The sequence below is a fragment of the Tubulanus polymorphus genome, chromosome 12 (genome assembly GCF_964204645.1).
Source record: "Tubulanus polymorphus chromosome 12, tnTubPoly1.2, whole genome shotgun sequence".
NCBI classification, from domain to species: domain Eukaryota; kingdom Metazoa; phylum Nemertea; class Palaeonemertea; order Tubulaniformes; family Tubulanidae; genus Tubulanus; species Tubulanus polymorphus.
The window spans coordinates 5,591,476-5,617,494 of record NC_134036.1 but is presented as its reverse complement, the minus strand read 5'-3'; the positions used below and the strand labels follow the sequence as shown (position 1 = coordinate 5,617,494).

The following is a 26,019-nucleotide window of genomic DNA, read 5'->3' as shown; positions in this document are numbered from 1 at the left end:
AAAACCGTTACAATAATGTTTACACACATCGATGTCCAGTCCGCGTTGTCTGCGGGTTCTGTGTGAGTCGCTGTGTACTACGTCATCGTTATAAGCGCATCGAAATTAAATCGAATTTCTATAATTCGATTGAAAATTAAATCCCTCGATTACGGAGTAAAACACCGACGGTAGGACTAGTTTTTTTTCGCATAGAATTGAGTCAAAACGTCAGTATTCTTTTGTAGTTTCTATAACTGTCATTCTTTTTAGATTTCGAGGAGCAAGTAGTGTTTCGCGTATGCAAATCCAGAGTAGTACATCGGTTCACACCGACGCGTGCTTATAGCGATATAGTGATAATATTTTCACGTTGCTAGACGTTCAAGAATTAGTCTAGACATTTATTGACCTATATTCTAATCGATAAAATCGATTCTTCGTCTTATACGTTTGCTCGTCCCAATTCCGAGATTATATCAGTCATGTTTTTTTTTTTTACCTAATAACGCCGAATAAATCTCTAAAGAATGGTTTCAATAGACAAGCGACAAGTCTTTCCTCTTGAAAGGAAATCAATAGAGTTATGTTGACATTTCGATTCAAACGCTACTTTTTATTCCCCGACCGCAATAGAAACTTACGTTATATTGCCACGATCCGTTTTGAAAGCGGCTCTCTATAGAGAACGTAAAAAATCACAAAACCGCCCGCATAAACTCTTACTCGTAATCGCGGTTCTGTTCTTCACTTCCGCGAGATCTCGAACATTTTCGCTCGATCTAATTCAATCTAAAGTTCTTGCTTGCGGAAGATACAGAATGAATCCGAACGCGGAACTTTATTCGAATGCTAGCGACGGCAACAGAAATTGGGCCGCTAATATTTTATCGACCATTGATTTCAAGCCGGGTGGTTACAGTAATGTATTGGATATAGGCTGCGGTAGCGGTGAAGTCACTAATACCATACTGAGTAAATTGGACAACGTCGAACATCTTACCGCTTTTGATAAGGTAAATACAGTCTGCTTTGTTGGTCAGATGGGGGGGGGGGTTATATCATAGCTGCATCGTTCATCAGCTCAGAGGTTACCCTACGTTAGCCCAATCAGCATTGACACAGGTTTGACAAATTTGACAAACTTAACCAAAACCTGCTAAACGCAGGGAATTCAGCTAGAGTGCTATATTGTATCACTTTGCCTTACCTCATTCAAATAAATGGATTGTAATATTTCGGGCCTAGATATTTCTCCGATTCAAAAAATAAATCTTTTGGTTGTAACAAGGAAACATCAGCTAACTCAGGGATTTCGGCCAATGGCCAAACCGGGATCCCACCGTGGTCTCTATACGGGAGGTAAAATTTGTGTGCATGTTTGCTGTATGTTTGCTGTACCATAAAATGGCCGACCTGCTAAATGCGCGAGCAATGAATGAAAAATGAATTTGATTCTGGATTGAAAAAAAAACATCGCGTTTATTTATCTATATAGTTTGTTTTACTATCGCATTCCAGTACGAATCTATGGTCGATTTCGCCCGTTCGAAAAATCCGAATCCTAAAATCGAATACCTGGTCGCCGACTTGACCGATCCCGACTCGTACGGAGCGGACTGGCGACGGAAATTCGACTTGGTCACGTCGTTCATGGTTCTTCACTGGACTCCGAATCAATATAAGAACTTGGAAAATATAAAACGTCTACTCTCCGTTAACGGGGAAGTCGTCCTCGTGCTGATTACGTCATCAATGATGGTTCACATGTGCGATGTAGACAAATTGGAAAAATGGTCTCCGTATTTCCAGGTATGACTCATTCATCAGTGTGAAATGTTGTAACCATCTGAGTGCAGATTATGTTGATAATGACGGTTCTCTCCAAAGCTAGCAGCTTAACCGTTCGACCGATTTACGATTTAAATATGCTATAAAAAATGTTGATAGAGCAATTTTATCTTTCGAATGATGCATTACCTTATAAGGACATTCATTTTTGAAAGGTTTTTAATTTCATAGTCAGATCTAATGACGAGTTATTTTTCTGTAGGGATTTACACCGGACTGGTCGTTGGAGCCGAGCTGGGAGGAATACAGTGAATGGAGGTCTCCAAATATAGTCAGTGGATATCGCCGAATGGCTGAATCATTGGGGTTCGCTGTTAAACGTTGTGAAATCACAACTCGTGATTACACATTTTCCGATCGCGAATCTGCAAAACGTTAGTGAACCATAACTGAAAACATCCTCCCTCATTTGTTTTCCGGACCCGTTGGCGTCGCGAGACTTCAGGCGCGGTCACACGGAGACGATTTGGTCCGGGCCGCGAATTGGAACGAATCAAGCTCGAGTTAATTGTTCCGGGCCTTATTTGGACCGTGACAATGATTTTAACCATACTTCGATGATAGCGAAACAAAGAACGTTCTACTATTATTACATATCGTGTTATTTTTTTCAGAATGGTTCGGCGCAATTTTACCGCACGTAAAACGAATTCCCGAATCGAAACTAGCCGAGTTCATGGACGACGCGCTCGGTGTTTATCTGGGAAAAGTTCCAGTCGATGAAAATGGCACGTTACACATGGCAGCTTCCGCTGTTGTGGTCCACCTGCAAATCATATCTTAGCGATAAACATATTTATTGGAAATATATCGTGAAGTACGCGGTGATCATATGGATCTATCTTTTAAATGATATCTTCCGCTCATAATTCCCGACTTATATCAATGTGTATAACTCCACGTGTCTCGTGTAGGATCACTGATTATCAGCTCACTCTGACCGATATGCTTAAGCATTAGTTGACCCCTTAGGTTGTCTCAGTCTACTTATTAATCATGATTCGCGTCATTTTACTTGAAATTCATTTGACAAACTCGAGGCTAAATGCTGACGGTCATAGCGGTACAAACGTCAAACGTACAAAAAAACGCATAATACATGCATTCATATTTTGCTGGATGGCAGGATTAATCGTATGTAGAAGAAAGCTAAGCTCAGGTCGACTTGCGACCCGATCATCTCGTTTTTGCGCCATAAAATTCGTTTTTGCACCGTAGCAAAAAACGAACTTTCGCTTCGCTACCGCGCAAAAAGGAAATATTATAGAGCAAAAACGAAAATATTCGTTCTTGCTCCATGATTTTTCGTTTTTGCGCAGTAAAGTTCGGCAAAAACGAACCATTTTTTGCTTTATGGATTTTCATTTTGCATTTTTCTATAATCAAGGTCATATGAAAAATAATTCAATAGAGCAAATACGAAAGTTCGTTTTTGCTAGGGCGCAAAAACGAATATTATGGAGCAAAAACGAAAAATTCGTTTTTGCTCTATAGGTTTCGTTTTGCATTTTTCTATAATCGAGGTCGTGTAAAAATCAATGCATTTGGCCCTTATCAGCCACCGTACGTTTTTGCTGAATTCGTTGCGGGATTTCTCTCGTTATCATCTTACACGGATATTGTGTATCTTCTAGTCTCAACACAATCATAATACTGACGAATTCTTTAAGATACAAAATCCTTTTCTGAAATATGAGGCTCAGACTTTACTAGATAAAGAATTTGTCTTCGGTTAAAAGGGCGTGTTATTAGACTAATGCTGATGTGGAATTGCAAGAATACTATTTTTTCACGACAATGCTTTGTGGGGATATTTTGAATAGGTTAATTCTGATAGCATTGCATTTAAATTTTGGTTGACGATCATGTATCCATGCTCCTTACTGTTGGCTGTTATGTCCTTCCGCAGTAAATAGACAGTTGAACATATTGTGAAATAAAGGGAATTATCTGGAACTATCAAAGCTTTTAATAAAACTCGATTTAGTTTTCTGTTCCTCTGTTCCCCTTTATATATGATTTTAAGCCAATGCGCATATTGTATATGGATTTTAGGCAGAATAAATTATTATAGAATTATTATTAAAACCTTTCGCGACTGTGTAGATTTCAAATATCTGGCATTGGAAAAGTCGATGTAATGTTTATTGCTATTAATATATATGGTGTAAAGCCAATGAGCACATTGTATAAATAGATATTAGAATAAATCATTAATGAATTATTATCAAACCTTTCGCGACTGTTTAGATCTCAGATTTCGGGCATTAGTGAAGTCGATGTAATGTTTATTCCTATTCTACTATTCCGCTTCACGCATATGAACGAGTTTGCCGTTGGAATAGAGAGGGAGGGAGAGAACCGGAGAGTGAGTGACAGTTCATAATCAATAACAATTGTGTGAAGTGATGCAGATGTTTTATCTGTTCAAATTCCCTCTATCACTCAGACGCACTCGAACCGGTATCGTATGTTACGATTATGTCATACGAGTATAAAGCGTTTTCTACTGCTTCTTCGTTGACCCTTCCTCTATAGCGACATCGCGGTTCTCAGAATTTTGAAGCGATAGGGAGTGATAAGATCGTGTTTAGTAACTTGTCTGTTTTAGAAACCAAATTGAATTCACAATTGATTTCGCGAACATGCAGTTATGTAGAATGGGGGAAAGGAAATGAAAAAAAAAAACAAACATAGCTGCAAAGCAGCGTCGAAAAGTAGCGTCGAAAAGTTTCTGAAAATTGGCAAAAATGATCGTACCGTATTCTCTAATGTTCTCAATAAATGTAGGCTTAGAGTTTACAAGTTTATTCGAAATGCATGTTTCTGTTAGTCCCCCAACACTTATGAAAGGATTATGAAATATGGACTCTGAAACGAAGAAATCAAGTAGTTACAAAGCGGCGATACCGACTTTCCGCGCCAGTTCACATTCGCACTAAAAATTCATTGCTGCGGATTCGAACTGGATTTCGTTATCAAAGAAAATGTCAATGTTAATGAAATAAATACCCGGTTAAGATATTCTCGGAAACATTTCTTTGACGCACAAACATAAGCCTGCACGAGATTTCCTACACAAATATCAAGTGATCCACGGTTTTATTTCTGTTCTCAGTAACTGCTTTAAAATAGGATGGACTGTGTACATAGAATTCACTCGTTCAAAGAGCCTTGTTATATTCCAGCCATAATCTAATACAACGTTAAGAAGCTGCGCGAAATAACCAAAAATAACTGGGTTTTCTGCGAATTTCTCGTTTTCGAATACGTCAACTACTCTGTGAAATAACTACGACGATCTTCACAGTGGCTTTTTTGATTCAATATGATTCCATTAGATTTTATGATTATATAGCGACGACTTTTCTCAATAACAATAAAGCCAGCGATTTGTAAAATTCAACTCATTTACAAATGACGACCGTCGCAGTCTCGATGAATTCGAAGATTCGAGAACGATATCACTCTTATCTAGAAGACGGCTATTGAAGAACATATGATAATAGTTTAAAATGTTTAGTATAATTAACTCGGAAACATCGAAAAATTCTTAATACTCCTAACACAGCTGCTAAAATTTAACGCATATGATATCGGGCGATGGTGATATACGATACCGATTCGAGTGCGTCTGAGTGATAGAGACAAAGAGAATTGAACCCAATTGAAACGTCTGCTTGATTTCAATAGTTCGATCAAAATATTATGTCTCTCCATATAAACCGCTATCGTTTGGTCGCACCGTTGTACACGTACACGCGGTTGTCAGAAGGAATTTGTAGACTTCACAAACACGTTTGAGTTGAGATCTAGCGAATCGGAGAAACATGTCATCGAAGGTAAATGCATAGTTCTTGTTTGTAATTTATATTTCTATAAATATATATTCGCTAGCGACACCCGGTCACGTCCTGAGCTAAACATCCCGTTGCGCAGTAGGCCACGTTTTACCGCACACTAGCGACATATGGTGAATCCCGTTTCGCCGTGGGTTAATGCCTGTGTTGTCGCAGTAGTATGATCTACTGCACACAAGTAAAACAATGGTTGATCCTTATCTACCACGGGTTGAATCACCGTGTGGCTATCAGGCCACAGCGGAGTCTTCTCCTCGCCTCAGTCCTCTTCCGTTTACGCATTCATGTGTGTGTGTGTGTGTGTGTGTGCGCGCGTGCGTGCGTGCGTGCGTGCGTGTGTGTATGTGTGAATTGAAACACTTTAGGGATCGTGTATTTTTTGTATGAATAACGTACTTTTCACAGAAATGTACAACACCTGATTTATTCTATTTTCAGTATCTGTTATTTTTTGTTTTGATGGTCACTGGTTTTGCTAATTCAAGTGGGTTTTTCATGTGTTCCCTTTGCGTCAACAGGAACTGCGGCTACTGCAGTCCTTATTATAATTACGATTTTCCTAAGTATAAAGATTGCAAGGCAAAGTGTGAGGTTCGGATGTGTCCTGGTTGTGGGTCAGACTGGAAGATTCGCTATCGAGGGTATAATCCTGGTGACTTTAAATTAAAACATGTTTAACATCTATTTTCGTCTCGTTTTGTTTCGTTTCGTTTCGTTTCTCGATTTTTGTTTTTTTTCTATTCGACGCGAACGATTATGATTCCTCGGTGAAGGGAAATAGATCGATGGCCCCGTTTTGTCAGAGTAATTGAAATTGAAATGGAATTATTCCACGTGTCGACACGAGGGGTATACAAAGTCAAGTGTTTTACTTATTTTTAATATAAGTATTTTCAATTAGACATCATAAGAGACTATAAAATTAAACAATGCAATGGGACAGAACTATACACTGATTGTATGTATTTTACAAAGAAAAATACAAAGGTACTTCAAGTACTACCGACCAGTGAGAATACAGAATAAAATATGCATATTTTCGAGCTGACGCATTTGATCAAGAAATTATTGACGAAAACAGATAACTAGTTAATCGCGTTCGAGTTCGAACGTCACGGGGATGAGCTGAATGTACACTCTGGGTCCAGTTTCACCAAAAAGGTCTACCTAAAAAGGAATCGATTGGATTCATTCATCGATTCCGTTGATCTCAAATCGGTTTAGGATATGATCATTTTTTGTGAGAACCAGAAAAGAACCCGGTTGTAACGCTGTTAGAAAAATGCTGAAGTAAAAAAACCAGTCGATTTTCATCGAGTTAACTCCAAATCAATCCGTCTTTCTCGAAACTGCTAAACTCTGTGGACTGCACCCAGTTCTTATTTATTGTAATTTAAATTTATAAGATAGGATTTAACTTGACTTTTAAATTCAAAAATGAGACCATGATTTTGGATGTTCAGCGTAACCAATACCACACATATATTTTTAAGATCATATTATTTTGCTTTATACAGGTACCAATCGAAAAAAAAGAAAAATATAGCAATGCGCTGTACAGTACGAGAGGCCTATCGGGACAACGACAGAAATTGAAGATAATCAAAAGGTAAAGGCAGTAATTTCTATCAGATTGTGTGCAGTAATTGATATTTGAACGTATTACTTTTACTGATCGTGGATCGATTTCACGAAGCGTATTAAACCCTTTTATTGTGACCGAATTACTAACCACGATGGATCGTGACTAAATCATTATGGCAGGTGATAACCTTAAGCATCTCTATGTCTGTTTCATCTTTGGGCCCCCTCGACGAGAGGGCTCTTAACGATATTATAACCAATGATGCTTCTAACGCCGTAGAAGCAGCATCTAATTTGTTTTTTTTTGGTGACTTTTTGTCGTTTTGACGAGGTTATTCTCGATTTCAACGACTTTATTCTCGTTTTGAAGACATTATTCTTGACTTGACGAGTTTAATCTCGGTTTGACGACTTAATTCTCATTTTCACGACTTTATTCTCGTTTTGACGACATAAGTCTCGTGTTGGCGTATTTCCCTCGACGATACAGCCGACGTCTAACAATAATCTTCCATTTCCATGAAAAGAGAAAACACCCCAGAGGCTGTTGGAGGATCTATGCGAATCGGTTTTTAACTCTGCCTGCCTCGAGAATGTACGCAAAAAGTTGATGAATAATTGCGCAAAACAGAACCTAATGAATTTAAACATATGGGAGCTCCTACTACTAAAACCAGCAGATTAGTACCATTACCCTAAACATGTCTGCCATGAGTAACATGTAACGACTTTGATACTTTCGTGTATATCCTATAAGCCTTTGTAAGGCTATGGCGCGTTTTAGTTGAAATGTTTACAACGTTTGAAATTCCGACATGTACGTAAACAAATGTGTCTATAAAAGTCAGCCCTTTCTCGAGCGGAGACTTTATATTTTAGTTAAAATGATGAAATTACACAGATGTTCCTTCTATCACTCAGTCGTTCAATTCTCAAAACTTCAACAATTTTGTAAACGAGGAATCAATTACTTAATGACGACCGTCTCCGTCTCGACGGTTTCAGAGATTCCAGAATTATGCCGCTTTAGTAGACGTGTGATTAAGAATTTATTATGATAGTTTAAACGATTTCGTATTTATAACTTGGAAACAAACAAAACTGTTAATGCACCTAGCACATATGATGCACGATACCGATTTGAGTACGTCTGAGTAATAGAGCTAAAGAGAATTGAAAGCAATCGAATCAGCCGCATTATTTCAACAGTTTGATTAAATATCCATTTCTCTCTATATAAATCGTCTGGTCGCACCGTTGTAAAATTGAAATTGAAATTGAAATTTATTTTCATTACGATGTTACATTATTGGACGATATTGTACACGTACACGTGGTTGAATAGAATTCTGTGGACTTTGCAAACGCTATTGAGCCGAGATCTTGAGAATCGGAGAAACATTTCTCCAAACGTATAATGCATGAACGCGTTGATAGTTCATTTTTTTCACTACTGCAAGATTTCGAAACAATTCGCGCAATCTTAGCAATACGTTCGCGCACGAATAAGAAAGCACCGGAATGAATCCGAACGCGGAACTTTATTCGAATGCTAGCGCTGGCACGAGAAGTTGGGCCGCTAAAGTTTTATCGACCATTGGTTACAGGAATGTATTGGATTTAGGCTGCGGTAGTGGTGAGATCGCTTTAATTAGATTTTTGTACGATTACCTGCGTATCGAAAGGCTCAACTAAACGACTCATTGAATCGATTAGCACGACACCAGGGTAAGTATGTAAATATGTTAGTATGTTCTTCCGTAGATTTCTCGCATTGGTGCAGTCGATGTGGTGTATATTTCTATTCTACTTCACGCATATCAACACGTTGGCAGGTTGAACAGGAACGGAGAGAGCCCGAGACCGAGTGACAGTTCATAATCAATACAAATTTTGAATTGATGCAGATGTTTTAGCTGTTCAAACACCCTCTATCACTCATACGTACTCGAACCGGTATCGTATGTTACCGTCAAATGTTATCATAAGCAGTGAAATTAATCAGCTGTGAAAAGTGAGTATTATTAATTTTGCAGAAATAATAGGAGTTATAAGCGGTTTTTACAAAGTATTCGTTCACCCTTCGTCTATAGTGACATCGCAGTTCTCAGAATGCAGAAGCGATAGGCAGTAATGTAAAAAAGGAAATGAATGGGGAAAACAAATATAGCTGCAAAACAGCATCAAAGGGTTTCTACAGACTGGCTGAAGATATGGTATTCCGTAATATTCTCAATAAATATAGGCTTAGATTTAAAACAATTGTATTTGATACTGCTAGTTCCACTAATGGAAGGAAAATGAAATATGGACTCATAAACGAAGACTGAAATCTAGTAGTTGCAAAGCAGCGATTAATCGAGTTCCCGCTCCTGTTCACATTCGAACTAAAAATTCATTGCTGCGGTTTTCGAACTGGATTTCATAATCACAGTAAATGGAGAATGTTTCTGAAATAGATACCTGGTTTGGACATTTCTTTGACATGAAAATGACGTTACAACGTAACCGTACACGAGAATCTACACAAATGTCAAGTGATCCACGGCAGTTCTTTATTTCTTGACGGTGTTCTCTGTAAGTTACCGGTACTACGTAAAAATAGGATGAGCTGTATGTACATATGATGTTTTGCTTCGAGGGCGTCGGTTTTATTTCTGCAAGAGTTTAATTACGATTACAAGCTGTTAGACGAATGTATATACACTTTATGGATCCTCGCATGCTGAAAAAGGGAAAGAAAAGAAAAATCATCAGACAAATAACTGGGTTTTCTGCGAATTTATCGTTTTCGATTATGTCAACGATTCATTCTGTAAAATATTGTTAAGTGTCCATGACGACTCTCTAGTTTACTATGGCTTTCGTGATTCGAAATGATTCCATTAGATTATGATTATATAGTAATGACGACTTTTCTCATTCTCAATGAAGCCAGCGATTTGTAAAATTCCAATCATTTACAAATGACGACCATCGCAATTTCGATGAATTCGTAGGTTTGAGAACTACATCACTCTTATCTAGAAGACGTATCTTTAGAATCTATACTTATAGTTTAAATTGTTTAGTATTTCTAAATCGAAAACAAAGAAAAATTCTTAACACTCCTAACACAGCTGCTAAACTGCAATACATATGATATCGGGCGATGGTGATATACGATACCGATTCTAGTGCGTCTGAGTGATAGAGACAAAGAGAATTGAACCCAATTGAAACGTCTGCATTATTTAGATAGTTTAATCGAATATTATTTCTCGCTGTATACACTGCTATCGTCTGGTCGCATCGTTGTACACGTACTCGCGGAAAATGTCTTCAAAGGTAATGCATTAACGTTTTGATAGTTCTTGTTTGTAAAACTGTCGTCGAGTCCTCTATTTCCACAGCAAGGATTATGATTAGGATTAGGATTAGGATTTTATTCACCGCTCCATGTACCATTTCTATGGTACATGGAGGGAGACTTATAAAAAGTATACAATATTTACAATTAACAGAGAATATAAACTTGTCTTCAAAATATAACAAAATCATTGATAATATATTCATACTCTATTTACGATATACTTATTATTTGGGGGGGGGGGGGGACTAAATCCTCGTCAAGTTCACTAATATACCTTTCTAATTCAATATCATTTTTGTATTGCATAAAATTAATGTATATCGGATTAGCATCTACTTTTGAAACGGTATTTCGAAGGTGTTGATCACGAAGAGTGTGTTTTATTCGACTTGAGAAGGTCCTACTGTTCGCCATAAATTGTTGTGTCCAAATATGGTGTGGAGATCCTCTAATAAATCAAGATTTTCATAACCCCCAAACCTCGCATCCATACATAGCGATAGGAGCGACACACATATCAAATAGCTTGAACACAACATCTACATGAAGTTTGAAGCGCCAACCTTTTTGAACGATCGAAAACATAGCTCTCGTTGCTTTATCATAAGGGTATTTTCTTGATTTTGTAAAGCTACCAGTCCAGTTAAATTTCACTCCAAGCAATACATAATCCTCAACTACCTCTAGCTCTTGATCGCCAAACATGAATTTCGAAATCTGCTTTATCCTGTCATCGATGTTCTGCCAGCGACACCTGGTGAATCCTATTTCGCCGTGAGTTAAAGCCGTCGTTGCCGCAGCAATTGATTATCTGCTGTACATAAGTGATACATCTGGTGGATGATCATCTACTACGGGTAGAATCCTCATGACTTTGTGCCCACCAGGCCAGAGTGGACTCCTCTCCTCGCATCGGCACTCTTCCGTTTCTGCATCCATTTGTGTATGAATTGAAACATGTTAACAATCGAGTTTTATTTGGATAAACAATGTTCTCAGAAAACGTACATCGCTTGATGATTTCCTTTATTTTCAGTATGTGGTAGTTTTAGTTTTGCTGATGGTCACTGATTCATTTTCATTTATGTGTTTCTTGTGCAACGAAGGTTGCAAGCGAGACTGCCCTCATCTTCGTTGGGATGATCCTAAGTACAGAGTATGCAAGAGAAACTGTTTGTATGCGCGTTGTATCGATAGATGTTCAACGGGCCATTTCAACTTTCTTTTGAACTTCTAAAAAATCGATACACCAATCTATCTAGTTTAATCCTGGTTACTTCAAATAAAAACAAAAGAAAAATGTTTAACATCTTTTTATCGTTCCGTTTCTCCCATTTTTGGATAGATCGAGATAGATCGATGCGCCCCTTTTTATAGGAGAAATCTAAATTTTTAATGAAATTGTAATTCTATCAATTCGAGACGAGGTTTATAGAAAGTCAAGTATTTACTTCAAGAAGTCTATTTTCAAATCGACATCATAAGAGACTTTAAGATACACAATAAAACGAAAAAGAACTATACACGGATTTTATGTCTTTTACAAGGAAAATAGAAAGGTTTTCGAGAAAGTACGGCCGACCAGTGCGAATGCAGGAAAAAGATGAATATTTTCGAGCTGACGCATATGAAATGTATTTACCGAGAACAGATTTCGAGCTGACGCATATTATCGCCTCATCTATTCTACAGGATTTGCATTAGTTTGCATAATGTAAGCTCTGTTCAAATAGGCGTGCATTCGTTTTGTTCGCGTCCTATTTGTGTCGCCTTAAAAACCGTTACAATAATGTTTACACACATCGATGTCCAGTCCGCGTTGTCTGCGGGTTCTGTGTGAGTCGCTGTGTACTACGTCATCGTTATAAGCGCATCGAAATTAAATCGAATTTCTATAATTCGATTGAAAATTAAATCCCTCGATTACGGAGTAAAACACCGACGGTAGGACTAGTTTTTTTTCGCATAGAATTGAGTCAAAACGTCAGTATTCTTTTGTAGTTTCTATAACTGTCATTCTTTTTAGATTTCGAGGAGCAAGTAGTGTTTCGCGTATGCAAATCCAGAGTAGTACATCGGTTCACACCGACGCGTGCTTATAGCGATATAGTGATAATATTTTCACGTTGCTAGACGTTCAAGAATTAGTCTAGACATTTATTGACCTATATTCTAATCGATAAAATCGATTCTTCGTCTTATACGTTTGCTCGTCCCAATTCCGAGATTATATCAGTCATGTTTTTTTTTTTTACCTAATAACGCCGAATAAATCTCTAAAGAATGGTTTCAATAGACAAGCGACAAGTCTTTCCTCTTGAAAGGAAATCAATAGAGTTATGTTGACATTTCGATTCAAACGCTACTTTTTATTCCCCGACCGCAATAGAAACTTACGTTATATTGCCACGATCCGTTTTGAAAGCGGCTCTCTATAGAGAACGTAAAAAATCACAAAACCGCCCGCATAAACTCTTACTCGTAATCGCGGTTCTGTTCTTCACTTCCGCGAGATCTCGAACATTTTCGCTCGATCTAATTCAATCTAAAGTTCTTGCTTGCGGAAGATACAGAATGAATCCGAACGCGGAACTTTATTCGAATGCTAGCGACGGCAACAGAAATTGGGCCGCTAATATTTTATCGACCATTGATTTCAAGCCGGGTGGTTACAGTAATGTATTGGATATAGGCTGCGGTAGCGGTGAAGTCACTAATACCATACTGAGTAAATTGGACAACGTCGAACATCTTACCGCTTTTGATAAGGTAAATACAGTCTGCTTTGTTGGTCAGATGGGGGGGGGGGTTATATCATAGCTGCATCGTTCATCAGCTCAGAGGTTACCCTACGTTAGCCCAATCAGCATTGACACAGGTTTGACAAATTTGACAAACTTAACCAAAACCTGCTAAACGCAGGGAATTCAGCTAGAGTGCTATATTGTATCACTTTGCCTTACCTCATTCAAATAAATGGATTGTAATATTTCGGGCCTAGATATTTCTCCGATTCAAAAAATAAATCTTTTGGTTGTAACAAGGAAACATCAGCTAACTCAGGGATTTCGGCCAATGGCCAAACCGGGATCCCACCGTGGTCTCTATACGGGAGGTAAAATTTGTGTGCATGTTTGCTGTATGTTTGCTGTACCATAAAATGGCCGACCTGCTAAATGCGCGAGCAATGAATGAAAAATGAATTTGATTCTGGATTGAAAAAAAAACATCGCGTTTATTTATCTATATAGTTTGTTTTACTATCGCATTCCAGTACGAATCTATGGTCGATTTCGCCCGTTCGAAAAATCCGAATCCTAAAATCGAATACCTGGTCGCCGACTTGACCGATCCCGACTCGTACGGAGCGGACTGGCGACGGAAATTCGACTTGGTCACGTCGTTCATGGTTCTTCACTGGACTCCGAATCAATATAAGAACTTGGAAAATATAAAACGTCTACTCTCCGTTAACGGGGAAGTCGTCCTCGTGCTGATTACGTCATCAATGATGGTTCACATGTGCGATGTAGACAAATTGGAAAAATGGTCTCCGTATTTCCAGGTATGACTCATTCATCAGTGTGAAATGTTGTAACCATCTGAGTGCAGATTATGTTGATAATGACGGTTCTCTCCAAAGCTAGCAGCTTAACCGTTCGACCGATTTACGATTTAAATATGCTATAAAAAATGTTGATAGAGCAATTTTATCTTTCGAATGATGCATTACCTTATAAGGACATTCATTTTTGAAAGGTTTTTAATTTCATAGTCAGATCTAATGACGAGTTATTTTTCTGTAGGGATTTACACCGGACTGGTCGTTGGAGCCGAGCTGGGAGGAATACAGTGAATGGAGGTCTCCAAATATAGTCAGTGGATATCGCCGAATGGCTGAATCATTGGGGTTCGCTGTTAAACGTTGTGAAATCACAACTCGTGATTACACATTTTCCGATCGCGAATCTGCAAAACGTTAGTGAACCATAACTGAAAACATCCTCCCTCATTTGTTTTCCGGACCCGTTGGCGTCGCGAGACTTCAGGCGCGGTCACACGGAGACGATTTGGTCCGGGCCGCGAATTGGAACGAATCAAGCTCGAGTTAATTGTTCCGGGCCTTATTTGGACCGTGACAATGATTTTAACCATACTTCGATGATAGCGAAACAAAGAACGTTCTACTATTATTACATATCGTGTTATTTTTTTCAGAATGGTTCGGCGCAATTTTACCGCACGTAAAACGAATTCCCGAATCGAAACTAGCCGAGTTCATGGACGACGCGCTCGGTGTTTATCTGGGAAAAGTTCCAGTCGATGAAAATGGCACGTTACACATGGCAGCTTCCGCTGTTGTGGTCCACCTGCAAATCATATCTTAGCGATAAACATATTTATTGGAAATATATCGTGAAGTACGCGGTGATCATATGGATCTATCTTTTAAATGATATCTTCCGCTCATAATTCCCGACTTATATCAATGTGTATAACTCCACGTGTCTCGTGTAGGATCACTGATTATCAGCTCACTCTGACCGATATGCTTAAGCATTAGTTGACCCCTTAGGTTGTCTCAGTCTACTTATTAATCATGATTCGCGTCATTTTACTTGAAATTCATTTGACAAACTCGAGGCTAAATGCTGACGGTCATAGCGGTACAAACGTCAAACGTACAAAAAAACGCATAATACATGCATTCATATTTTGCTGGATGGCAGGATTAATCGTATGTAGAAGAAAGCTAAGCTCAGGTCGACTTGCGACCCGATCATCTCGTTTTTGCGCCATAAAATTCGTTTTTGCACCGTAGCAAAAAACGAACTTTCGCTTCGCTACCGCGCAAAAAGGAAATATTATAGAGCAAAAACGAAAATATTCGTTCTTGCTCCATGATTTTTCGTTTTTGCGCAGTAAAGTTCGGCAAAAACGAACCATTTTTTGCTTTATGGATTTTCATTTTGCATTTTTCTATAATCAAGGTCATATGAAAAATAATTCAATAGAGCAAATACGAAAGTTCGTTTTTGCTAGGGCGCAAAAACGAATATTATGGAGCAAAAACGAAAAATTCGTTTTTGCTCTATAGGTTTCGTTTTGCATTTTTCTATAATCGAGGTCGTGTAAAAATCAATGCATTTGGCCCTTATCAGCCACCGTACGTTTTTGCTGAATTCGTTGCGGGATTTCTCTCGTTATCATCTTACACGGATATTGTGTATCTTCTAGTCTCAACACAATCATAATACTGACGAATTCTTTAAGATACAAAATCCTTTTCTGAAATATGAGGCTCAGACTTTACTAGATAAAGAATTTGTCTTCGGTTAAAAGGGCGTGTTATTAGACTAATGCTGATGTGGAATTGCAAGAATACTATTTTTTCACGACAATGCTTTGTGGGGATATTTTGAATAGGTTAATTCTGATAGCATTGCATTTAAATTTTGGTTGACGATCATGTATCCATGCTCCTTACTGTTGGCTGTTATGTCCTTCCGCAGTAAATAGACAGTTGAACATATTGTGAAATAAAGGGAATTATCTGGAACTATCAAAGCTTTTAATAAAACTCGATTTAGTTTTCTGTTCCTCTGTTCCCCTTTATATATGATTTTAAGCCAATGCGCATATTGTATATGGATTTTAGGCAGAATAAATTATTATAGAATTATTATTAAAACCTTTCGCGACTGTGTAGATTTCAAATATCTGGCATTGGAAAAGTCGATGTAATGTTTATTGCTATTAATATATATGGTGTAAAGCCAATGAGCACATTGTATAAATAGATATTAGAATAAATCATTAATGAATTATTATCAAACCTTTCGCGACTGTTTAGATCTCAGATTTCGGGCATTAGTGAAGTCGATGTAATGTTTATTCCTATTCTACTATTCCGCTTCACGCATATGAACGAGTTTGCCGTTGGAATAGAGAGGGAGGGAGAGAACCGGAGAGTGAGTGACAGTTCATAATCAATAACAATTGTGTGAAGTGATGCAGATGTTTTATCTGTTCAAATTCCCTCTATCACTCAGACGCACTCGAACCGGTATCGTATGTTACGATTATGTCATACGAGTATAAAGCGTTTTCTACTGCTTCTTCGTTGACCCTTCCTCTATAGCGACATCGCGGTTCTCAGAATTTTGAAGCGATAGGGAGTGATAAGATCGTGTTTAGTAACTTGTCTGTTTTAGAAACCAAATTGAATTCACAATTGATTTCGCGAACATGCAGTTATGTAGAATGGGGGAAAGGAAATGAAAAAAAAAAACAAACATAGCTGCAAAGCAGCGTCGAAAAGTAGCGTCGAAAAGTTTCTGAAAATTGGCAAAAATGATCGTACCGTATTCTCTAATGTTCTCAATAAATGTAGGCTTAGAGTTTACAAGTTTATTCGAAATGCATGTTTCTGTTAGTCCCCCAACACTTATGAAAGGATTATGAAATATGGACTCTGAAACGAAGAAATCAAGTAGTTACAAAGCGGCGATACCGACTTTCCGCGCCAGTTCACATTCGCACTAAAAATTCATTGCTGCGGATTCGAACTGGATTTCGTTATCAAAGAAAATGTCAATGTTAATGAAATAAATACCCGGTTAAGATATTCTCGGAAACATTTCTTTGACGCACAAACATAAGCCTGCACGAGATTTCCTACACAAATATCAAGTGATCCACGGTTTTATTTCTGTTCTCAGTAACTGCTTTAAAATAGGATGGACTGTGTACATAGAATTCACTCGTTCAAAGAGCCTTGTTATATTCCAGCCATAATCTAATACAACGTTAAGAAGCTGCGCGAAATAACCAAAAATAACTGGGTTTTCTGCGAATTTCTCGTTTTCGAATACGTCAACTACTCTGTGAAATAACTACGACGATCTTCACAGTGGCTTTTTTGATTCAATATGATTCCATTAGATTTTATGATTATATAGCGACGACTTTTCTCAATAACAATAAAGCCAGCGATTTGTAAAATTCAACTCATTTACAAATGACGACCGTCGCAGTCTCGATGAATTCGAAGATTCGAGAACGATATCACTCTTATCTAGAAGACGGCTATTGAAGAACATATGATAATAGTTTAAAATGTTTAGTATAATTAACTCGGAAACATCGAAAAATTCTTAATACTCCTAACACAGCTGCTAAAATTTAACGCATATGATATCGGGCGATGGTGATATACGATACCGATTCGAGTGCGTCTGAGTGATAGAGACAAAGAGAATTGAACCCAATTGAAACGTCTGCTTGATTTCAATAGTTCGATCAAAATATTATGTCTCTCCATATAAACCGCTATCGTTTGGTCGCACCGTTGTACACGTACACGCGGTTGTCAGAAGGAATTTGTAGACTTCACAAACACGTTTGAGTTGAGATCTAGCGAATCGGAGAAACATGTCATCGAAGGTAAATGCATAGTTCTTGTTTGTAATTTATATTTCTATAAATATATATTCGCTAGCGACACCCGGTCACGTCCTGAGCTAAACATCCCGTTGCGCAGTAGGCCACGTTTTACCGCACACTAGCGACATATGGTGAATCCCGTTTCGCCGTGGGTTAATGCCTGTGTTGTCGCAGTAGTATGATCTACTGCACACAAGTAAAACAATGGTTGATCCTTATCTACCACGGGTTGAATCACCGTGTGGCTATCAGGCCACAGCGGAGTCTTCTCCTCGCCTCAGTCCTCTTCCGTTTACGCATTCATGTGTGTGTGTGTGTGTGTGTGTGCGCGCGTGCGTGCGTGCGTGCGTGCGTGTGTGTATGTGTGAATTGAAACACTTTAGGGATCGTGTATTTTTTGTATGAATAACGTACTTTTCACAGAAATGTACAACACCTGATTTATTCTATTTTCAGTATCTGTTATTTTTTGTTTTGATGGTCACTGGTTTTGCTAATTCAAGTGGGTTTTTCATGTGTTCCCTTTGCGTCAACAGGAACTGCGGCTACTGCAGTCCTTATTATAATTACGATTTTCCTAAGTATAAAGATTGCAAGGCAAAGTGTGAGGTTCGGATGTGTCCTGGTTGTGGGTCAGACTGGAAGATTCGCTATCGAGGGTATAATCCTGGTGACTTTAAATTAAAACATGTTTAACATCTATTTTCGTCTCGTTTTGTTTCGTTTCGTTTCGTTTCTCGATTTTTGTTTTTTTTCTATTCGACGCGAACGATTATGATTCCTCGGTGAAGGGAAATAGATCGATGGCCCCGTTTTGTCAGAGTAATTGAAATTGAAATGGAATTATTCCACGTGTCGACACGAGGGGTATACAAAGTCAAGTGTTTTACTTATTTTTAATATAAGTATTTTCAATTAGACATCATAAGAGACTATAAAATTAAACAATGCAATGGGACAGAACTATACACTGATTGTATGTATTTTACAAAGAAAAATACAAAGGTACTTCAAGTACTACCGACCAGTGAGAATACAGAATAAAATATGCATATTTTCGAGCTGACGCATTTGATCAAGAAATTATTGACGAAAACAGATAACTAGTTAATCGCGTTCGAGTTCGAACGTCACGGGGATGAGCTGAATGTACACTCTGGGTCCAGTTTCACCAAAAAGGTCTACCTAAAAAGGAATCGATTGGATTCATTCATCGATTCCGTTGATCTCAAATCGGTTTAGGATATGATCATTTTTTGTGAGAACCAGAAAAGAACCCGGTTGTAACGCTGTTAGAAAAATGCTGAAGTAAAAAAACCAGTCGATTTTCATCGAGTTAACTCCAAATCAATCCGTCTTTCTCGAAACTGCTAAACTCTGTGGACTGCACCCAGTTCTTATTTATTGTAATTTAAATTTATAAGATAGGATTTAACTTGACTTTTAAATTCAAAAATGAGACCATGATTTTGGATGTTCAGCGTAACCAATACCACACATATATTTTTAAGATCATATTATTTTGCTTTATACAGGTACCAATCGAAAAAAAAGAAAAATATAGCAATGCGCTGTACAGTACGAGAGGCCTATCGGGACAACGACAGAAATTGAAGATAATCAAAAGGTAAAGGCAGTAATTTCTATCAGATTGTGTGCAGTAATTGATATTTGAACGTATTACTTTTACTGATCGTGGATCGATTTCACGAAGCGTATTAAACCCTTTTATTGTGACCGAATTACTAACCACGATGGATCGTGACTAAATCATTATGGCAGGTGATAACCTTAAGCATCTCTATGTCTGTTTCATCTTTGGGCCCCCTCGACGAGAGGGCTCTTAACGATATTATAACCAATGATGCTTCTAACGCCGTAGAAGCAGCATCTAATTTGTTTTTTTTTGGTGACTTTTTGTCGTTTTGACGAGGTTATTCTCGATTTCAACGACTTTATTCTCGTTTTGAAGACATTATTCTTGACTTGACGAGTTTAATCTCGGTTTGACGACTTAATTCTCATTTTCACGACTTTATTCTCGTTTTGACGACATAAGTCTCGTGTTGGCGTATTTCCCTCGACGATACAGCCGACGTCTAACAATAATCTTCCATTTCCATGAAAAGAGAAAACACCCCAGAGGCTGTTGGAGGATCTATGCGAATCGGTTTTTAACTCTGCCTGCCTCGAGAATGTACGCAAAAAGTTGATGAATAATTGCGCAAAACAGAACCTAATGAATTTAAACATATGGGAGCTCCTACTACTAAAACCAGCAGATTAGTACCATTACCCTAAACATGTCTGCCATGAGTAACATGTAACGACTTTGATACTTTCGTGTATATCCTATAAGCCTTTGTAAGGCTATGGCGCGTTTTAGTTGAAATGTTTACAACGTTTGAAATTCCGACATGTACGTAAACAAATGTGTCTATAAAAGTCAGCCCTTTCTCGAGCGGAGACTTTATATTTTAGTTAAAATGATGAAATTACACAGATGTTCCTTCTATCACTCAGTCGTTCAATTCTCAAAACTTCAACAATTTTGTAAACGAGGAATCAATTACTTAATGACGACCGTCTCCGTCTCGACGGTTTCAGAGATTCCAGAATTATGCCGCTTTAGTAGACGTGTGATTAAGAATTTATTATGATAGTTTAAACGATTTCGTATTTATAACTTGGAAACAAACAAAACTGTTAATGCACCTAGCACATATGATGCACGATACCGATTTGAGTACGTCTGAGTAATAGAGCTAAAGAGAATTGAAAGCAATCGAATCAGCCGCATTATTTCAACAGTTTGATTAAATATCCATTTCTCTCTATATAAATCGTCTGGTCGCACCGTTGTAAAATTGAAATTGAAATTGAAATTTATTTTCATTACGATGTTACATTATTGGACGATATTGTACACGTACACGTGGTTGAATAGAATTCTGTGGACTTTGCAAACGCTATTGAGCCGAGATCTTGAGAATCGGAGAAACATTTCTCCAAACGTATAATGCATGAACGCGTTGATAGTTCATTTTTTTCACTACTGCAAGATTTCGAAACAATTCGCGCAATCTTAGCAATACGTTCGCGCACGAATAAGAAAGCACCGGAATGAATCCGAACGCGGAACTTTATTCGAATGCTAGCGCTGGCACGAGAAGTTGGGCCGCTAAAGTTTTATCGACCATTGGTTACAGGAATGTATTGGATTTAGGCTGCGGTAGTGGTGAGATCGCTTTAATTAGATTTTTGTACGATTACCTGCGTATCGAAAGGCTCAACTAAACGACTCATTGAATCGATTAGCACGACACCAGGGTAAGTATGTAAATATGTTAGTATGTTCTTCCGTAGATTTCTCGCATTGGTGCAGTCGATGTGGTGTATATTTCTATTCTACTTCACGCATATCAACACGTTGGCAGGTTGAACAGGAACGGAGAGAGCCCGAGACCGAGTGACAGTTCATAATCAATACAAATTTTGAATTGATGCAGATGTTTTAGCTGTTCAAACACCCTCTATCACTCATACGTACTCGAACCGGTATCGTATGTTACCGTCAAATGTTATCATAAGCAGTGAAATTAATCAGCTGTGAAAAGTGAGTATTATTAATTTTGCAGAAATAATAGGAGTTATAAGCGGTTTTTACAAAGTATTCGTTCACCCTTCGTCTATAGTGACATCGCAGTTCTCAGAATGCAGAAGCGATAGGCAGTAATGTAAAAAAGGAAATGAATGGGGAAAACAAATATAGCTGCAAAACAGCATCAAAGGGTTTCTACAGACTGGCTGAAGATATGGTATTCCGTAATATTCTCAATAAATATAGGCTTAGATTTAAAACAATTGTATTTGATACTGCTAGTTCCACTAATGGAAGGAAAATGAAATATGGACTCATAAACGAAGACTGAAATCTAGTAGTTGCAAAGCAGCGATTAATCGAGTTCCCGCTCCTGTTCACATTCGAACTAAAAATTCATTGCTGCGGTTTTCGAACTGGATTTCATAATCACAGTAAATGGAGAATGTTTCTGAAATAGATACCTGGTTTGGACATTTCTTTGACATGAAAATGACGTTACAACGTAACCGTACACGAGAATCTACACAAATGTCAAGTGATCCACGGCAGTTCTTTATTTCTTGACGGTGTTCTCTGTAAGTTACCGGTACTACGTAAAAATAGGATGAGCTGTATGTACATATGATGTTTTGCTTCGAGGGCGTCGGTTTTATTTCTGCAAGAGTTTAATTACGATTACAAGCTGTTAGACGAATGTATATACACTTTATGGATCCTCGCATGCTGAAAAAGGGAAAGAAAAGAAAAATCATCAGACAAATAACTGGGTTTTCTGCGAATTTATCGTTTTCGATTATGTCAACGATTCATTCTGTAAAATATTGTTAAGTGTCCATGACGACTCTCTAGTTTACTATGGCTTTCGTGATTCGAAATGATTCCATTAGATTATGATTATATAGTAATGACGACTTTTCTCATTCTCAATGAAGCCAGCGATTTGTAAAATTCCAATCATTTACAAATGACGACCATCGCAATTTCGATGAATTCGTAGGTTTGAGAACTACATCACTCTTATCTAGAAGACGTATCTTTAGAATCTATACTTATAGTTTAAATTGTTTAGTATTTCTAAATCGAAAACAAAGAAAAATTCTTAACACTCCTAACACAGCTGCTAAACTGCAATACATATGATATCGGGCGATGGTGATATACGATACCGATTCTAGTGCGTCTGAGTGATAGAGACAAAGAGAATTGAAACCGATTGAAACGTCTGCATTATTTAAATAGTTTAATCGAATATTATTTTCGCTGTATAAACTGCTATCGTCTGGTCGCATCGTTGTACACGTACTCGTGGAAAATGTCTTCAAAGGTAATGCATTCACGTTTTGATAGTTCTTGTTTGTAAAACTGTCGTCGAGTCCTCTATTTCCACAGCAAGGATTATGATTAGGATTAGGATTAGGATTTTATTCACCGCTCCATGTACCATTTCTATGGTACATGGAGGGAGACTTATACAAAGTATACAATATTTACAATTAACAGAGAATATAAACTTGTCTTCAAAATATAACAAAATTATTGATAATACATTCATACTCTATTTACGATATACTTATTATTGGGGGGGGGGGGGAGAGATCTATATACATCTAAGCCTTTTTTTGAAGAATTTTGCAAAGTGGATTGTAGGATTTTTTTTAGAATACCATGAGTTCAAATTCAAAATATTTTCACGCATTTCATTCAGTGGGTTGCAGTTAAAAATAAAACGCAATTCATCACCAAAAACATCGCAAGCCGAACATAATCAATCATCTCTATCTAACGGAAGGTTTGATAATTTATTTACAGACATGAGATTAGACCTAGATCTTAATTTTAATAGAATCATTACTAAATCCTCGTCAAGTTCACTAATATACCTTTCTAATTCAATATCATTTTTGTATTGCATAAAATTAATGTATATCGGATTAGCGTCTACTTTTGAAACGGTATTTCGAAGGTGTTGATCACGAAGAGTGTGTTTTATTCGACTTGAGAAGGTCCTACTGTTCGCCATAAATTGTTGTGTCCAAATATGAGATAAACCACAATCATCAAAAGATTTTTTATTGACTCTTATGTTTATTGTTTAGATACAGATTGAAAGGCATTTTATAAAGGATTGAGTTTAAGTCAGTTAGTTCCCTTTCCCGATACTGTCTTTATCCAAGAATTAATCATTCTACGTTTGACCTGTATACATAAAGGATAATGCCCTAGTTCTGATAACACTCTTGCAGATTACGAGTGTATTCTGTCACTTTCATTCAGATTTTACAGTACAACTAGTGGAGATTCTCTAATAAATCAAGATTTGCAAACCCCCAAACCTCGCATCCATACATAGCGATAGGAGCGACACACATATCAAATAGCTTGAACACAACATCTACATGAAGTTTGAAGCGCCTGCCTTTTTGAACGATCGAAAACATAGCTCTCGTTGCTTTATCATAAGGGTATTTTCTTGATTTTGCAAAGCTACCAGTCCAGTTAAATTTCACTCCAAGCAATACATAATCCTCAACTACATCTAGCTCTTGATCGCCAAACATGAATTTCGAAATCTGCTTTATCCTGTCATCGATGTTCTGCCAGCGACACCTGGTGAATCCTATTTCGCCGTGAGTTAAAGCCGTCGTTGCCGCAGCAATTGATTATCTGCTGTACATAAGTGATACATCTGGTGGATGATCATCTACTACGGGTAGAATCCTCATGACTTTGTGCCCACCAGGCCAGAGTGGACTCCTCTCCTCGCATCGGCACTCTTCCGTTTCTGCATCCATTTGTGTATGAATTGAAACATGTTAACAATCGAGTTTTTTTGGATAAACAATGTTCTCAGAAAACGTACATCGCTTGATGATTTCCTTTATTTTCAGTATGTGGTAGTTTTAGTTTTGCTGATGGTCACTGATTCATTTTCATTTATGTGTTTCTTGTGCAACGAAGGTTGCAAGCGAGACTGCCCTCATCTTCGTTGGGATGATCCTAAGTACAGAGTATGCAAGAGAAACTGTTTGTATGCGCGTTGTATCGATAGATGTTCAACGGGCCATTTCAACTTTCTTTTGAACTTCTAAAAAATCGATACACCAATCTATCTAGTTTAATCCTGGTTACTTCAAATAAAAACAAAAGAAAAATGTTTAACATCTTTTTATCGTTCCGTTTCTCCCATTTTTGGATAGATCGAGATAGATCGATGCGCCCCTTTTTATAGGAGAAATCTAAATTTTTAATGAAATTGTAATTCTATCAATTCGAGACGAGGTTTATAGAAAGTCAAGTATTTACTTCAAGAAGTCTATTTTCAAATCGACATCATAAGAGACTTTCAGATACACAATAGAACGAAAAAGAACTATAAACGGATTTTATGTCTTTTACAAGGAAAATAGAAAGGTTTTCGAGAAAGTACGGCCGACCAGTGCGAATGCAGGAAAAAGATGAATATTTTCGAGCTGACGCATATGAAATGTATTTACCGAGAACTGATTTCGAGCTGACGCATATCATCGCCTCATCTATTCTACAGGATTTGCATTAGTTTGCATAATGTAAGCTCTGTTCAAATAGGCGTGCATTCGTTTTGTTCGCGTCCTATTTGTGTCGCCTTAAAAACCGTTACAATAATGTTTACACACATCGATCTCCAGTCCGCGTTGTCTGCGGGTTCTGTGTGAGTCGCTGTGTACTACGTCATCGTTATAAGCGCATCGAAATTAAATCGAATTTCTATAATTCGATTGAAAATTAAATCCCTCGATTACGGAGTAAAACACCGACGGTAGGACTATTTTTTTTTCGCATAGAATTGAGTCAAAACGTCAGTATTCTTTTGTAGTTTCTATAACTGTCATTCTTTTTAGATTTCGAGGAGCAAGTAGTGTTTCGCGTATGCAAATCCAGAGGAGTACATCGGTTCACACCGACGCGTGCTTATAGCGATATAGTGATAATATTTTCACGTTGCTAGACGTTCAAGAATTTGTCTAGACATTTATTGACCTATATTCTAATCGATAAAATCGATTCTTCGTCTTATACGTTTGCTCGTCCCAATTCCGAGATTATATCAGTCATGTTTTTTTTTTTTACCTAATAACGCCGAATAAATCTCTAAAGAATGGTTTCAATAGACAAGCGACAAGTCTTTCCTCTTGAAAGGAAATCAATAGAGTTATGTTGACATTTCGATTCAAACGCTACTTTTTATTCCCTGACCGCAATAGAAACTTACGTTATATTGCCACGATCCGTTTTGAAAGCGGCTCTCTATAGAGAACGTAAAAAATCACAAAACCGCCCGCATAAACTCTTACTCGTAATCGCGG

General features: G+C 37.7%; 2 protein-coding genes across 2 annotated transcripts; both read left to right on the top strand.

The window, feature by feature from the left end:
* Positions 1-519: 519 nt before the first annotated feature.
* On the top strand, positions 520-2,614 carry LOC141914217 (juvenile hormone acid O-methyltransferase-like). The gene is made up of 4 exons (XM_074805483.1): positions 520-995; positions 1,501-1,791; positions 2,033-2,204; positions 2,445-2,614. Exons 1-4 carry the CDS (start codon positions 801-803, stop codon positions 2,612-2,614), a joined length of 828 nt encoding a protein of 275 aa, XP_074661584.1. The 5' UTR covers positions 520-800.
* A 10,305-nt stretch (positions 2,615-12,919) lies between these two features.
* Positions 12,920-15,014, top strand: LOC141914216 (juvenile hormone acid O-methyltransferase-like). Its single transcript, XM_074805482.1, has 4 exons — positions 12,920-13,395; positions 13,901-14,191; positions 14,433-14,604; positions 14,845-15,014. Exons 1-4 carry the CDS (start codon positions 13,201-13,203, stop codon positions 15,012-15,014), a joined length of 828 nt encoding a protein of 275 aa, XP_074661583.1. The 5' UTR covers positions 12,920-13,200.
* Positions 15,015-26,019: the final 11,005 nt, after the last annotated feature.

Bases quoted from the DNA above. Each gene is read 5' to 3' on its own strand.
- LOC141914216 (XM_074805482.1), top strand. From the start codon at position 13,201: ATGAATCCGAACGCGGAACTTTATTCGAATGCTAGCGACGGCAACAGA. The intron at 13,396-13,900 runs GTAAATACAGTC...ATCGCATTCCAG, and splicing joins ATCTTACCGCTTTTGATAAG to TACGAATCTATGGTCGATTT. The intron at 14,605-14,844 runs GTTAGTGAACCA...TATTTTTTTCAG, and splicing joins CGATCGCGAATCTGCAAAAC to AATGGTTCGGCGCAATTTTA.
- LOC141914217 (XM_074805483.1), top strand. From the start codon at position 801: ATGAATCCGAACGCGGAACTTTATTCGAATGCTAGCGACGGCAACAGA. The intron at 1,792-2,032 runs GTATGACTCATT...ATTTTTCTGTAG, and splicing joins AATGGTCTCCGTATTTCCAG to GGATTTACACCGGACTGGTC. The intron at 2,205-2,444 runs GTTAGTGAACCA...TATTTTTTTCAG, and splicing joins CGATCGCGAATCTGCAAAAC to AATGGTTCGGCGCAATTTTA.